The sequence below is a fragment of the Typopeltis vanoorti genome, chromosome 20 (assembly GCF_054136105.1).
Source record: "Typopeltis vanoorti isolate ZY-2024b chromosome 20, IOZ_Tvanoo_1.0, whole genome shotgun sequence".
Lineage (NCBI taxonomy): Eukaryota > Metazoa > Arthropoda > Arachnida > Uropygi > Thelyphonidae > Typopeltis > Typopeltis vanoorti.
In genome coordinates, this window is record NC_143568.1 from 28075999 (window position 1) to 28092147 (window position 16149).

A 16149-nucleotide genomic window follows, 5' to 3' on the forward strand; every position below is an offset into this window, starting at 1 on the left:
TTAAAACTGGTTTGAACACTGTCTTGTATACAGCTAATTTAGTGTTCCGACTAATTTCTTTCTTATTCCATATGAATTTATTCAATTGACTTCCCACCATACCAGCTTTGCTGATTCTGTTGTCTATTTCTATATTTAATTTACCATCTTCTGTAAAAATCGTGCCTAAGTAGCTGAAATGTTTTACTTGTTCCACAGGTTCTCCATTCACAACACAGTTGACATTTTCAATGATTCTGCCTATTTTCATTGTCTTTGTCTTTTTATTGCTGACCTACATACCATATCTATTACAACAGATATATTAAAATTAGTCAGAGAATCTTGCAGACTTGTAGCGGATTTATTTAGAAGTATAACATCATCCACATAAAGCAAAGAGCTGACATTAACATCTCCAATTTTGATATCAGGTTTAATACCACATTCCTTCATAATGTGATCCATATAGATAATGAATAACAGAGGGGATAATGTACATCCTTGTCTCACACCATATTTAACATTAAACCATCTTCCTGTACTTCCTTCAATTCTAACTGCTGACTTACAACTCAAATAAAGACTAAGTATTGCTTGATATAATGCCCCATTGACACCATATAACTGCAGCATATTGAATAGCTTCTCTCTTGGCACCTTGTCATATGCCTTTTCCAAATTGACAAAACTTAAATACAGATCTTTGTTATATTCCCGTGCTTTCTCGACTATTTGTCGTAAAGTGAAGAACTGATCCTGACAGCCTCTATTTGGCCTGAATCCAGCTTGTTCTTCACCAAGCTTTTCTTCCACATTTCTTCTCAACCGTTTCTCAAGTATACTTGCATAGATCTTGCCAGGAACACTCAGTAGAGAAATATCTCTGTAATTCTCACATTCAGTTTTATTTCCCTTTTTATATATGGGTACTATGAGAACTCTACTCCAATCATCGGGAATTCGTCCCTCTGTCCAGGCTTTCTGAACTATGAAGTGCAGCCACTGTAAGACTCTTATACCACCATATTCCCTCGATGAGTCTGTCGACTCCTTGGAGTTTCCCGGAACAATAATAATAATAATAATAATAATACTTCAGCATTTCTGGTCGAATATCATATACTCCTGCTGCCTTTCCACATTTTCCAAGCCTTTGATGGCTTTTTCTACTTCAAGTATGGATATGTATTCCTGACTGCATGCCTGGTCAGTGTTTTTTATCACTGTGTTGTCATGACTGCTTGTTTCATTTAGCAGTTTTTCAAAGTAATTACTCCATACTTCAAGAATATTTTTTTCTCCTGTTTTCATGTCACCTTTATCATCTCTAATTCCTTTTACAGCACTCTTTCCTCCATTCCTAAGCTTCTTCAACAACCTCCAGAATATTTTGCCACCTTCTTGATATTTATTTTCTATATTCTTGCCAAAGTCCTCCCATGACTTTTGTTTAGCTAGTTTTACACACTGTTTAGCTTTCTTACATTTGTCTCTGTATTCTGTAAGAGTAAAAGCTGACTTATTTGGCAGGAACTTTTGATATGCTTTCTTCTTTTCCTTCACTGCCTCTTTAACTTCCTGTGTCCACCAGGGAGTTCTGATTTTTTTATCCTTGCACACAACCTCACCACATGCCTCTCTGGCAGAATCAATCAATGTTTTCTTCTGCGTTTGCCACTGAATCTCCAAGGTTTTATTCCTGTTCTCAAACTCTTTCAGTTTCTTTTCAATAATCTTTCTGTATTTTAGTCTACAGTTCACATCTGAGAGCTGCTCAACTTTTATTCGTTTTAAAACTTTCTTACATGTTATTCTTCTCAATATGAAATTCAATTTTATTCTGCTCAAGACTAAATAGTGATTGCTTCCAATTTCAAATCCTCTGTACACTCTGGTGTCCTGCACCAGGGAGAAAACATCACTATCAACAATAACATAGTCAATGAGACTTTTCTTATTCCTTGATTCTTCTCTCCATGTGAATTTGTGCACATTTTTATGTTGGAACATGGTGTTAGTAATAACCAGTCCATGTCCTGAGCAGAAATCCAACAGATATTTGCCATTATTATTAGCTTTGCTCTTTTCTCCAAATTTTCCCAAAATATTTTTGTATGTCTCACAATCATTTCCTACTCTGCTATTTAGATCCCCAACAAGGACCAACTTTTCCTTTTTCATTGTGTCAGTTGCTTTTTCTAAAGCCCCAAAAAAATTCCTCCACTTCTACCTTAGTAGAACCTTCTGTGGGACCATAGGCACAAATAAGTCTCATTGTCCAGTTCCCCATTCTCATATTTGCCCGCATCACTCTACTTGAGACTGACTGCCATTCAAGAAGATTAGCCTCGTATTTTGTGTTGAATACTATGGCTTCTCCTTCTTTTCCTTGATTGTCATTGCCTGAATATAACATTTTGTATTTATTGCTCAGAAAGATCTCACCAGTTTTGGTCTTTTTTGTTTCAGTCACCCCTGTTATGTCGATCTGGTACTTATCTAATTCCTCAGCTAGCTCCATTTCTTTGCCATTCAGGCTTCTTACGTTGATAGTACCGATCTTTAACTCTGGTGATGTTGAGTTGGGGTTTGTTTTCAGATTTGTTCCAGTAGCTGACTTTTCGCTGTTTGCCCTGGTTCCCTGGCAAAAACAACGGGGGCCTTGTTTAACTGGGCGACGCCCCAGCCGGCATGAAATTTTGTCATGTTGTACCATCATTTTTTATTTTGGTTTAACCAATAAGAATACAATTTGGTCGGCTAAATCCCAAATTGCCAGCCCATCCTCATTTGTTCAGTATCAAAGTAGATACCCAACAGGGTGCACCACGAGAAGGTGAGGATTGGACATTAGGTCAGAAGCCCTGGTCGGTTCTCCGCATTCCTTTAAAGGCTATGTGGAGGTCTCCTCTCAGTTTTACAGCTTTGACCCTTAAGCACCCTATGTAATTAAATATGTAATTAAATATGTTGTCCAAACATCCTCTTTTAAATTTTCACTTGCAGAAAATATATGGTAATATCTGGTCATAATGCAGTCATTGGGTGCAAAAACCAAATGATTTATGTAAAACAAATTTTCTAAAGCAGATATAGATTTATATATATATACAACTTGAAATCAGAATTGTATTGGAGATTTTCTATATTATTAAGAGTTCACAAATAATAATTTTACAAACAAAATTTAACAAAAAAAGCATTTCATTTAAACCAGCATATTGTATATTGAAAATGTTAGATGTTTAAAGTTTTTCACTTGGTTACACTATAAATTAAAGATGCCAAGAAATTATATTCTTGCTTTCATCCATTATTCAAGTGTAAGCAAACAAAGTTTGCATGTGAAGTCACTTCACAACTGGGCCACTTGTATATAGAGGCTAATGACTTCACATTAATTTCCTTAGTATTGATGTGTGTATTGCATTATGGGATACTTAGGCAATTGATGTGAAGTCACTAGCCTCTATATACAAATAGCCCAGTTTGAAGTGACTTCACGTACAAACTTTGTTTGCTTACACTTGGATAAAGGATGAAACCAAGAATATAATTTCTTGGCATCTTTAATTTATGTGGAAAATATAAAAATGCTCCCGACCTACATGGAAGGGACATAATTTACTATAAAGTAAATCCCCACTTGAAGTGAAACATGCAGAGGCACCTCCCCATTATGAAATAATTCACTGTGAACTAATTCATCATATTTTCCCCAAGAGTTGCTTTATAATTTCAAATGATGCACATAACTTTGTAACAGAGTGTGAACATATGTACTGTACCATCTGTACTGTGAGAGTTATACTAGTGGCCAAAATTGTGGAAACCTTTTGGAAAAAGTGTATTTCTGACGTTTGATGGCTCATAACATCATTTTTTTTGGAGTAATACCATAAAATTATATATCAATGGAAAGATAATTTAATCAAGAATGTAATGCAATAACTTTTATGAAGGATTTTTTATTAGAACAGCAGTTATAACGAAGAAAAGTGAAACATAGAAAAATTGAGATATACAAAAATTCTCACAACGTGAGTTAATACTTATTTGTCTAACCTTTAACATTAATTACGGCCTTACAACGCCTTTCCATGGAGTGAACCAAGTTTTTTAGTTCTGCGGTTGTTTTATAATGTGAAACCAAGATTGAATTATTGCTCCTATTAATTGGGTTTTATTGGTGGGTTGCTTCTGACTAACAAGTTTTTTTAGTCGGCTCCATAGATTTTCGATTGGGTTAAGGTCTGGGCTATTCCCAGATCATTCCAGCAGTGGAATATGATTATCTTGAAATCACTTTTTGCACACAGCAGCAACATGACATGGAGCTGAATCCTGTTGAAATATAAATGCTTCATTATCTTGGAACAGATCGCTTGCAGAAGGCTTCAGTTTGGGCTCAAGTATTTCATTTATGTATTTTGGGCATTTATATTCCCATTAATCATGCAAATTCTGCCCAAACCTTTTGATGTCATACAACCACAGATCATAACACTAAGTGGGTGTTTCACGGTAGGTATAATGCAATCAGGATGCAAATCTTCTCCGATTCTTCTTATGTATTTTATGCCATCACTACTAAACAGGGAGATTTTGGTCTCGTCACTCCAAATAACACTGTCCCATTGTTTCACTGTCCAGTTAACACAAGTTTTAACCCAGTTTAATCTTTTCAACCTTTGTTTGAGAGATAAAAATGGCTTTTTTTGTTGAAATTCTAGCATTTAGACAAAATTTCTGCAGTCTGCGCCAAACAGTCCTTGCACTCAACTTCAAATTGTATTGTGCCATTTCATCTTGTATACATCCAAATGATTTTCATCTGTCACGTAGGCACAGTCTCTCAATTCTTCTATCATCACTTGCTGTTATGCACCTTTTCCTGCCTTTAGCAGTCTGGTTTTGTAGTGACTGAGTCTCCTTATACCTCTTCAAAAATTTAGAAATGCCACCTTTGGTTAAGTTTCCACCAATTTTTCTTCTAATTTCTTCATAACTGTAGCCTTGTTTACTTAATAGTACTATTTTACATCGCTTTCTGGGTAACCAGTCAACTCTTTGCACCATTTCTTTAATTTTATTACATTTTACAAGCTCACTAAATGAAAGAACAAAAAAAAAAAACAACCAACTTGATAGCAATCACATAACATACCGACAAATGTCCTGCTCTCAGCTCCAATACATGACATCAATAGCTGAATCCTACTGTGACCTTATTGGCTCATTGCCAAAACAAGATGATACCTAATTGACTCTTTAAATACTCATGTTCATTGCCTACATTCAAATGAAGGAAAGCTACTTCATATCAACCTAAGCAAGTTGTGCTTTTTTCTGGTTATTTGGCTATAACTTTTCATAGAATACAGATAATTGAACAAACTTTGCTGCATTACATTCTTGATTAAATTATCTTTCCATTGATATATAATTTTATGATATTATACCAAAAAAATGTTATGAGCCATCAAACCTCAAAAATACACTTTTTTCAAAAGGTTTCCACAATTTTGGCCACTAGTGTATAAGGATTGTGGATTCTCTACATTCTAACTCTCTACTGCCACATATAAAAATTTTTATATTAAACATTATCATTCAGCATTGACTTTGGATAAAAGGAAGAGTGAAATAGCAAGTGCCAATGATGAAAAGAAGCAAAAACTTTAATTAATTAAGAAATATGAGTGTGGTGATATGAAAATAAAAATTGTATGTGATTTTGTACTGAATGGCAAAAGTGTTGAACCCTTTTCTCATTCAGTAAATGTTCAGGGATTGTTAAACTTACATTCAGAAGAATTGAGTGATAACATCGATGAACAGTGTGCATATAAAGAATAAGATGATTGCAATACAGAAGAAAATGTGCCAACAAAGGATGTAACTCTAAATGAATTCGAGCCATTCTTTTAATATGTTGAAAATTTAAAACAACAAGAATTTATCAGTGCAAGGTATGTTGTGGAAATATTTCTCATAATTACTGAAATAAAGAGCCAAAAGGCTTCACTTCGGCGATGCAAAATTATTCAAATTAAGTGGATATTGAATCTAACATTATTTCAAAGGTGAATAGAGAAACTAAGCATTTCATGCCGAATATAGAAACGATAAAAGTTTCGGCAGATCCAAGCGCAAACAAACCTTTCGTGACAGGGGCAACTCGTGGTAAAGATGGAGTAAGCTTTGATCACTTTCCTTAGTATTTCCCATAATGTAAAGCACATCTCCTTTCAGACATGTATGATGCTATGCATTATGAGGGGGGGGGTCACTACCCAGACTGGTTTTAACCTTTGTTAAGGTCTCATCGGTGGATAGATAGACCCCAGATGTAAATACCCTGGTTGAAGTGATGCAGAAAGTTATACTTTACCATACAAGTTGCCAAAAGGTGTCACATCACAAAAGGCACTAAGAATTACTGAAATAAAGAGCCAAAAGGCTTCACTTCAGTGATGCAAAATTATCTTCACTTCGGCACGAAACTCTTGTAGTTTCTCTATTCGGCTTTGAAATAATGTTTGATTCAATATCCACTTAATTTGAATAATTTTGCATCGCCGAAGTGAAGCCTTCATATGGTAAAGTATGACTTCTGCATCACTTCAACCTGGGTATTTACATCTGGGTCTACTTATCCACTGATAAGATCTCAACAAAGGTTGAAACCGGTCTGGGTAGTGACCCCCCCCCCATAATGTATAGCATCATACATGTCTGCAAGGAGATGTGCTTTACATTATGGGAAATACTAAGGAAAATGATCAGAGCTTACTCCACCTTTACCACGAGTTGTCCCTGTCATGAAAGGTTTATTTGCGCTTGGATCCACTGAAACTTTTATAATTTCTATATTCTGCATGAAACTCTTGTAATTTCTCTATTCGACTTTGAAATAATGTTGGATTCAATATCCATTTAATTTGAATAATTTCTCATAATTTTCTTTTAAATACATTTTATTATTTTTTAATGTTTTAATAGCATTTTATTATCTTTTAGAGTTATATATGGCAGTAAAAATGGTAAAAGCAAATCTATTTTAAAAAATTTGGTAAAGATTTTTGAAAGCTTATATACGAGTTACATTTTTTTCCATTCATTGCTTATTATATTTGATTAAACACATTTTCACTTAGTATGGCATTTTAATGGGATACATTAACCGTGTAAAGTGAGGGATTCCTGTATCACGTGGTTTATTTTTAACTTGTTATTTTGAGAAAGATTGTCCTTATATTCAGTTTAAAAAAAATAAATAAATAAATACACTGATCGATTTTAATGCATCCTCAGAAGTAGGTTTTGATTCAAAAGGATTTTCCATGAATCTTGTGAAATGTATGCAGCAGTTTCAACTTGAATAATAATGATTGAATGCTACTATCTGAGTTTTGGATTTCTCCTCCAGCCTTTATAATCTTTGCCTGTCTTTACTGTTTATGAATTACAAACAGTTGCCTCATATATCACAACAATACTATTATGTAAAAAAAATATGTGCTTCCAGAAAAACTGTGGGCTCCCTAAACTGGTGTTCACATGCATATGCATTCACAACTTAATACGTTTTCTTAATTAACATTATTAAATTTTCTTAATTTTCAAATTAAGAAAATCCCATGGTAAAATGAACATAGTTTAGTCTCACCAACTAAATATCCCAGAAAAACCAGAAAACACTTCATATGAATATTTTGTAAACTAATCTGAAATATTACTAGTAATAATTTGAAATAATCTGAAAAAAGTACAGGTAACCCTCATATAACACGGATGTTAGGTTCCATAGAAATGGCACATTATATAAATCGCGTTATGCGAGACTCAGATCACATAGAAAAAGTAGCGTTAGGTTCCAAAATCGTTTTTTTTTAAAGATTATATAAACAATGACATATCCAACAAAAAAATATTTTTATTTAATTCAAATATTTCCTGTAAGTTAAGAAAACTTAAACTATGAAACAAATAAGGGTCAAAGCAGTATAACTGAGAGGAGACCTCCACTAGCCTTTAAAGGAATGTGGAGAACCGACCAGGGCTTCTGACATAATGTCCAATCCTCACCTTCTCATGGTGCACCGTGTTGGGTATCTACCTGGATACTGAACGAATGAGGATGGGCTGGCAATTTGAGATTTAGCCAACCAAATTGTATTCTTATTGGTTAAACCAAAATAAAAAAATGATGGTACAACATGAAAAAATCCATGCTGGCTGGGGTGTCACCCGGTTAAACAAAGCCCCCGTTGCTTTTGCCACAGAACCAGGGCAAACAGCGAAAAGTCAGCTACTGGAACAAATCTGATAAAGGTGACATAAAAACTGAAGATAAAGATGAATGATATAATCACGTAATCACAAGAAAGATATTTATTTAACCAAATATTTCGGTCTGGAAATAGCAGACCATCGTCGGTGGTATTACAAGAACAGTTTAAAAAATATACAAGCTAGAATACTAACAATAGATCGTTGAAATTAGAACATGCCACGTGATGTTATATCACTAAGTATGAAACGAAATATTTTGAAGTAGAAACATGATTGAATTTGCTATTAAAAAAAAAAAAAAAAAAAAAAAAAAAAAAATTAATGAGTAATCTTGATTAGGCTTTCCCAGATTTTTGATATAGATATGCAGTCATTACGATTCAGGTTGGGATGATGGAGCAAGGCCTCCACGCTTTCCTTGAACAAACGTTCGAACCTATAACGGGATCTATGTAAGAGGCGCGTTTTGGACCAAAGGATGCTGTGGTCAGTTTCAATCCCGTGTTGAGCCAGACCAGACTTTTCAGGTTTATTGTGAAGAATGGATGATTGATGTTCTTGGATTCTTTTTTCAAGAGAGCGTCCAGTCTGTCCAAAGTAAGAGAGATCACAGTTGCAAGGAATTTGATAAACTCCAGGAAGAGATAAAGTTGAGCGTTTGTCTTTAGGAGAAGGAAAATGAGAAGACAATTTGTTAATAGGAGAATACGTAGCTGTTAAATCATATTTCTTCAAAATTCTTGCGATAGGTTCTGAAATACCAGAGATATAAGGAATAGGTACTCGACGTATTGAATCTTTGTTGTTTTGTGGAGGATTATAAGATGTAAGAAGACGTTGAATACTTTTTTCAGAAAAGCCATTGAGTTTCATGTGTTGCTGGATAGTAGAAAGTTCTTTCTGTAGATAATCAAAAGTAGAACAATTAGTTTTGGCTCTTTTGATGAGACATTTTATAATTCCTGTTTTATGACATGGATGATGGGCTGATTCTTTCAGAATATAACGACCTGTGATTGTTGGTTTCCTGTATACTGTAGTTGTAAGAATATTTGAAGATGATCGGATGAGGAGAACGTCTAAAAAAGATAACTGGTTGTTTTCTTCTAATTCCATAGTAAACTTTATGCGATGATGTAAGGAATTAATACTGTTTAAAAAGGAAGATAAAGTGTTTTTACTGTGAGGCCAAATAGCAAATATGTCATCTATATATCTTACCCAAAAAGATGGTAGAGGGAAACTAGATGTGAAGAGGACTTTTTCTAAATGTTCCAAATAAAAGTTGGCTAAAGCTGGAGAAAGAGGACTTCCCATGGCTGTTCCTTCTACTTGGCTATAAAATTTGTTTTGACATATGAAATAACCAGAATGTATAACGAAATCGAATAGTTTTATAATATCTTGAGGAAAGATGTCAGCAAGTAGTTTTAAAATTTCCTTAAGAGGTACATTGGTGTATAAAGATTCTATATCAAAACTAACCATAAGATCTGTAGGTTGTAATGAGACATCTTTTAATTTTTCTAAGAAATCTGAGGAGTTTTTTAAAAAAGAACTCGAGTTGCCAATGTAAGATTTCAGTAATTTAGCTAGATATTTGGCTATACGGTAAGTAGGAGAATCAAATATGTTAGTATTCTAGCTTGTATATTTTTTAAACTGTTCTTGTAATACCACCGACGATGGTCTGCTATTTCCAGACCGAAATATTTGGTTAAATAAATATCTTTCTTGTGATTACGTGATTATATCATTCAGTCTTATGTCGCAAGTATCCTTAAAACAACAAATGAAGATAAAGATGCATAATTACAGATAAGCAGTTACAGAACACTGATAGAAATTATTAGAGAGAAATGCAGTCACAAGTACAAATCAGTACTTGATGTAGACTTCCAGAAACATGAGATGTGCAAAAGCAGCTGGAATAGATGACATTTGATTAGATGGAAGATGAATTTCATTGCTTGGTTGTGAAACTACCATCCTACTTATTGGAGGTCAGAAGGAGACTTGAAAAAGTTCCCTGTTTGAACTCTATCAGGATTTCCAGACTGTACACCTATGGTAGTAATGTGCAGTAGGTATATAACTTACATGAGGAGGATTTGCATATAGATGAAGAAACATTTAGCTGCACAATTCAGTAATCCTATCAGAAGATTGGATTTTAGATAACTCAATTAGAGCTCTCATAATACCCATCTGTAGAAAGGGAAATAAAATTAAATATGAGAAGTACAGAGAGGTCTCAGTATTGAGTGTTTTCCATGATTTATGCAAGTATGTTTAGGAAGAGCCTAACAAAAATTGCAGGGAAAAAAAAAATTCAGAAAGAACAAGCTGGGTTCAGGCAAATATGTTTTCTGTGATCACATTTTTATTTTACAACAAACAGTCAAGAACTTGTGGTAATATAATAGATATTTATTATATTACTGTCTGATATAGTTGAATTGTTCAAGTTTGTTATTGCATCAGGTTACTTCGCCTGGAAAGGTCAAATTTACAAGCAAGAAGAAGGAACAGCAATAGGATCTCCTTTATCACCAAACCTAGCAAATTTGTTTCTAGAACACCTTGAAGAAAAAATATTCACTTTTGAACCCAAACCAAAAATTTGGTTAAGATATGTCGACGACGTGTTTGCAGTCTGGGATTTTCCCGAACATGAATTACAACTGTTTCTAGATAAAATTAACCTCCTTCATCATTGCATCAACTTTACGTTAGAAAAAGAATCTCCACAGGGTATCTCCTTTTTGGATTTACACATCCAAAGAAAAGAAGACTGTTCCATCGCTACGTCTGTCTTTCACTAGCCTACATTCTCAGGTCGCTACATTCACAATTCTTCCACTCATCATCCATCTCAGAAATCTGGCATTATTAAATCACTAGTTTCCAGAGCACACAAATTCTGCTCCTCTGAAGAATCTTTAAACCAGGAATTAGAAGTAATCAAAAATACAGCCATCCTAAATGGATATAATCAGAAAACAACTCAAAAAATCATCAGTCACTTCTCCACACATCAAACCAGACAGGAAGAAGTCCATAGGATTTCCATACCTTACGTCAAAGGCATCTCCGAACGTCTTTCTAAAATTATGAAGAAATACAATTTTGCCACTACTTACAAACCTATCAACCAAATTTACAACTTGTTACCTTCTCCTAAGGACAAACTCTCACCTTTGATGTTGCCTGGCGTTGATGAAATTCCATGCTCATGCAAATTGTCTTACTTTGGACAGACAGGTAGGTCTGTTCAGAAACACATCTCGGAACATCAAGACCACATTCGTCTTTTTAAACCGCAGAAATCTGGCCTCTCTCAACATGGAATTGAAAATCCAAGCCATAGGATCCATTGGGAAAAGTCTAAACTTTTACATAGATCTTTATATAAACATGACATTTATACAAAGAAAGTTCTGAATCCCTACTACAGACCAAACTTAAACCGCAACGACGTTCTTACTATTCCAAAAGTATAGGAAATTGTCATACAAAATTGTGTTAAATAATTACTCTCCTTTTTTTTTGTAACACTTTACGCACGTTTAATGAGATTCTATTGTAATCATGCACCCTAACTGTATGTTATTCCTATTATTGTTTTAAACTACTCTACTGATGATGTCCTAAGTTACTTAGGATGAAATATTTACAATTAAATAATTTTTACTGTGGTTAATACGTGTGTTTCTTTTAATTAAAATAGATATTTATGTATTATGGATTTAGAAAATCCATATGATATAAGCTGACTTCCTGGCATCCCTCTTTTTCTTCCAACTCCTGCATAGACGACCAAGGTAAATTGCCTCCCATCTTGCCATAAACTGAGCACCATATACCTTCTGTGGTTTTTTTTTGGCACGAAGACATCAGAAGAATACCAAACAACTTGGTTAAAAGTCTTCTGGTCCCAATGACATTTCTCCAGTTGTACTCACGGTTGTGTACAACTGGAAATGTTTACAGCTGGCATGTGTCCTATATCTTCTATAATCTTTTGTACTTAACTGTCACTTAGCTCAGTGCATGGAAGCAAGCATATATCCAACTTATTCCAAAAAATGAAGACTCTACCATCAAACTACTGAATATTCTCCATCACCTTACTTCTCTCCAAAATAATGGAGGCAGTCATTAACAGTCAATTTTCCGCTATCTAAAGGTTCACCACTTAGTGGAACCACTATGGATTCTGTCAATCTAAATTCACAGCTGACCTTTTATCCTATATCACCCACCACTCGACACATTGCGGAAAGGTTTGGAGAAATGTATGCCGTTGCTCTTGAAATATGCATTTGATTGTGTTTGGCATCAAGGCCTACTCAGTAAATTGTTGTCCTTCAGTCTACCTATTCACCCTCTGTAATTGTGTAGCCAACTTTTCCTGTGGTTGTTCACTGTATGTCATGGTGGATAGCTCTCTTTTTGAGCTTCACCACCAATGTAGATATGCTTAAAGGCCCAGTTGTATCACTCATACTCTCTCTTTCTCCTGTATAGTGGTGCACCCAGGGGGGGGGGGGGAGACAGCCCCCCCTCTCAAAGAAAAAGGAAAAAAAACACTAGAAAATTTTCAAAAAATCTTTTCCTAATTACAATTCATTTTTTTTTTATGTTGGGTCGTGTCTTTTATTTCTATACTACTTATGAATTAGCGATCATTGCAGATGCTCAGGCATAGGTCGTATGTGATGCGTAGTGTGTATTCTCAAATCGTCTACTCAACTCCCCCTCCCCAATATTAAATCCTAAGTGCACTACTGCTCTTGTACATAAATGATCATTCTAAATGATCTTCTCACATGGTGGATGGCTCTCTTTTTGAGCTACACCACCACTGTAGGTATGCTTAAGTGCCCTGTTCTATCACCTACTCTCTTTTTCCTGTACATAAATGATCTTCTCTCATTCACTGCTAATTCTTTCCACAGATTTGCTGATGATAGTAGATCTACTCATTTGATAAACCATGTAGTGCTCAGATATTCTAAGCTTCAAGATCATCTGCAGCCAGTACCCCTTAAACACTGATCTCCATACTATCTTTCAATGGAACAAGGATAACCTGGTTATCTTTAGTGCCACCAAAACTCAGTTTTGTCTTTCCTCTTACCAAAAGGATCTCATTACATCTTCCTTTACCTTCAGTAATATACAAATTACCAGACAAGATCAGATCTCTCTCTCTCTCTCTCCTTGCACTGGCATTTGCCTCTAGTCTCTCTTGGCAGCATCACATCAAACCCGCCCACTTATTAACCCTATACAAATCTCAAATCCACTGTTCTTTGGAATACTATTTACATGTTTAGAGTGGTGTACCTAAAATCTCCCTAAAAATTCCCAGTGCTGTTCAGATCAGCTCACTCATAGATGATCTCAACCTCATAGACTCACTTCAACCTTTATCTCACAATCTCACAGATGCACTGTTTTCAGCTCTGTGTTTTTTCTATGGATGGTACTTTGATGGTTACCACTCCACTAAGCTGGCAAACATTATTTCTCTACTTTCTTTTGGGCCTGTTAAAATGAGAGCATCAGCTGCCCACTATCCCTTTCAGTACAATTGCAAACAGACTGAACTTGCTTGTCTTCTTTTATATCATCTACCTCAGTCCTCTGGAATAGCTTCCTCATGAAGTGTTCCCAAAGAAAAATATTAATTTCTCTCCTGAAGACCAGAAAAAAACTTCTGTTATATCAGTTAACTTTTTTCCTGATCTTCATTTGTATCCCATACTATTGATGTGCTATAGGATTAATATGTTAAATAGGAATGGTTATGTATGGATCAATATAAAAAAAAAAAAAATCAAGCTCTATCTTTGAAAATCTTCTTCTTGTTATCCAGATGTAAATTATTTCATGAGTTTTAAGCTGGTTAAAACCTTGCTTGTAATAACTTTACTGTTCGACTGAACTTATTTAATTAAATTCATTGGTGTAACAAATATGAACTGTTATTTTGATTGTGGTTACTGTTGTACAATATTAGTATGGAATTTCAGATTTAAGGAAGAAAAAAAAAGCATTTAGATAGGTATAGTTATTAAAAACAATTGATCTTGGTGGATAATCGCTGTTTACTGAATATAACATCAAACTCTTAATTTAATATAAGCGATAAATAATTTATACTACAATATACGCATTATATTGTATTTAAAAAGATGCATAATAATAAACTTAATTAATACTTGATAAGTGCTGTCATATTACCATTATAGTATTATTGATAGCATTTATCAGGTATTAAGGTTTTTATTATATATCTTTTTGAATACAATATATCATATCACCCCAAACATATTTTTTCCTCATGTTTTTTAACATAACCATAGCTGGAAGTTTCATTAATTATATTTTATTAATAATAATGCACAATTAATGGATCTCTAAAATTTGTTAATTACACAACTGGAGTTATTACAGTATCTTCAGACAAGCACACTTAGTTCCATTCCCCTTTCCTACCTTTGGAGTTCAACTGCCATGTGATCTGCTGTTTATTCATGAGTTGTGTAATAAATGTAATTTGATTTTAATTAATGCAGTTGATATCATTAATAAATATGATTAATGAACATTAATGCAATAGCTGTTGACTTTATGTTATTGTAATGACATTGCAGGTATTCCATCTTTCTCCAGAATGTGTAAGGAAGTGCATAATTTCTACAAATATTGCTGAAACATCAGTAACCATCGATGGTGTGAGGTTTGTTGTTGATTCTGGAAAGGTTAAAGAAATGAGCTATGATACTACTTGTCGCATGAGGAAGTTGCAAGAATTTTGGATTAGTCGTGCAAGTGCCGAACAAAGGAAAGGCAGAGCAGGTTTGTAAATAATCTTTTGTCTGGTATCTTATTTAAGATTAAATGACATTCTTAATCCATTATCTCTTAGTAGTCGTGTTTAGGAAGTCAAAATTTAGTACATAGTCAGCTCTCATTACAGTAAATGTAAGCTGGCCTGGTTGACCGAGTGGTTAGCGTATCCACTCTCCAGCCAAAGGCTGTGGGTTCAAATCCCACCATGGGCATGGATGTTTGTGATTGTCTGTGAAGATTGTGCTGTCGACGGTAGATGGTGCTGGTGTAGATGATGAAGGTAGCATTTTTTTATGTTGGGCCCATATACGGGAGGTTGGCTGGTCAACCTATAGTATGTTAGTACCGTATATGGGTGGTGGGTTGGGAAAGGAGAAACTTTACATTTGATTTAAACACCTGTATGTTGTATTCCTTGGGAAATACGTCAGGGGGAAGATTGTTCCACAGTACTGCAGTAGCAGGGATGAAGGAGGAGGAAAAGAAACTTGTTCTGTGGGTTTCAAGGTGTACTGTGAAAGGATGTTGGGCGGCAGCTGTACGTGTTCCAATGGGCTTAGTACAGAGTGGGGGAATTATTGATGCTGTTTCAGATGAACATTTCCCATGGAAATATTTATAGAATATACAGATTGCAGAGACCAAGCATCTATGTGAAAGTGAGGGGAGCGAGTTGATGAGAGATGGGTCATTTATTAGTCTAATTGCTCTCCTCTGTATTGAGTCAAGCATTTTGAGGGAGCTTTTAAGTACCCCACTCCAGATGTGAGAGCAGTATTCGAGTTGCGGTAAGTGGCGTGGTGGAGACGGAGAGTTGTAGAGCAGGTGCTGTTTCACCTGCTCTACAACTCTACAAAGACTCAACCCTCAATGAGTCTTTGGACTCCCTGGAGATATTATGTAATAATAATAATAAATACTATTCCAGTGAACCTGATATAACTGACTACTAATAAAAGTTCTGGCAAAGTCCTCATACCATCATTGTCATGTTAAAGAAAATTC

General features: G+C 34.9%; 1 protein-coding gene across 2 annotated transcripts in view; it reads left to right on the forward strand.

Annotated features, from left to right (window-relative positions):
* The window catches only part of LOC150095301 (putative ATP-dependent RNA helicase DHX34), a 152755-nt gene that overhangs the window by 35689 nt on the left and 100917 nt on the right, over positions 1-16149 (forward strand). For both annotated transcript variants that reach the window (XR_016550042.1, XM_090409988.1), the window contains exon 6: positions 14946-15150. Coding sequence is in view for 1 of the 2 variants with exons in the window: in XM_090409988.1 (XP_090266114.1) it covers positions 14946-15150 (205 nt within the window). In the remaining variant the exon portion in view is untranslated. The remainder of the gene's footprint in view (positions 1-14945; positions 15151-16149) is intronic.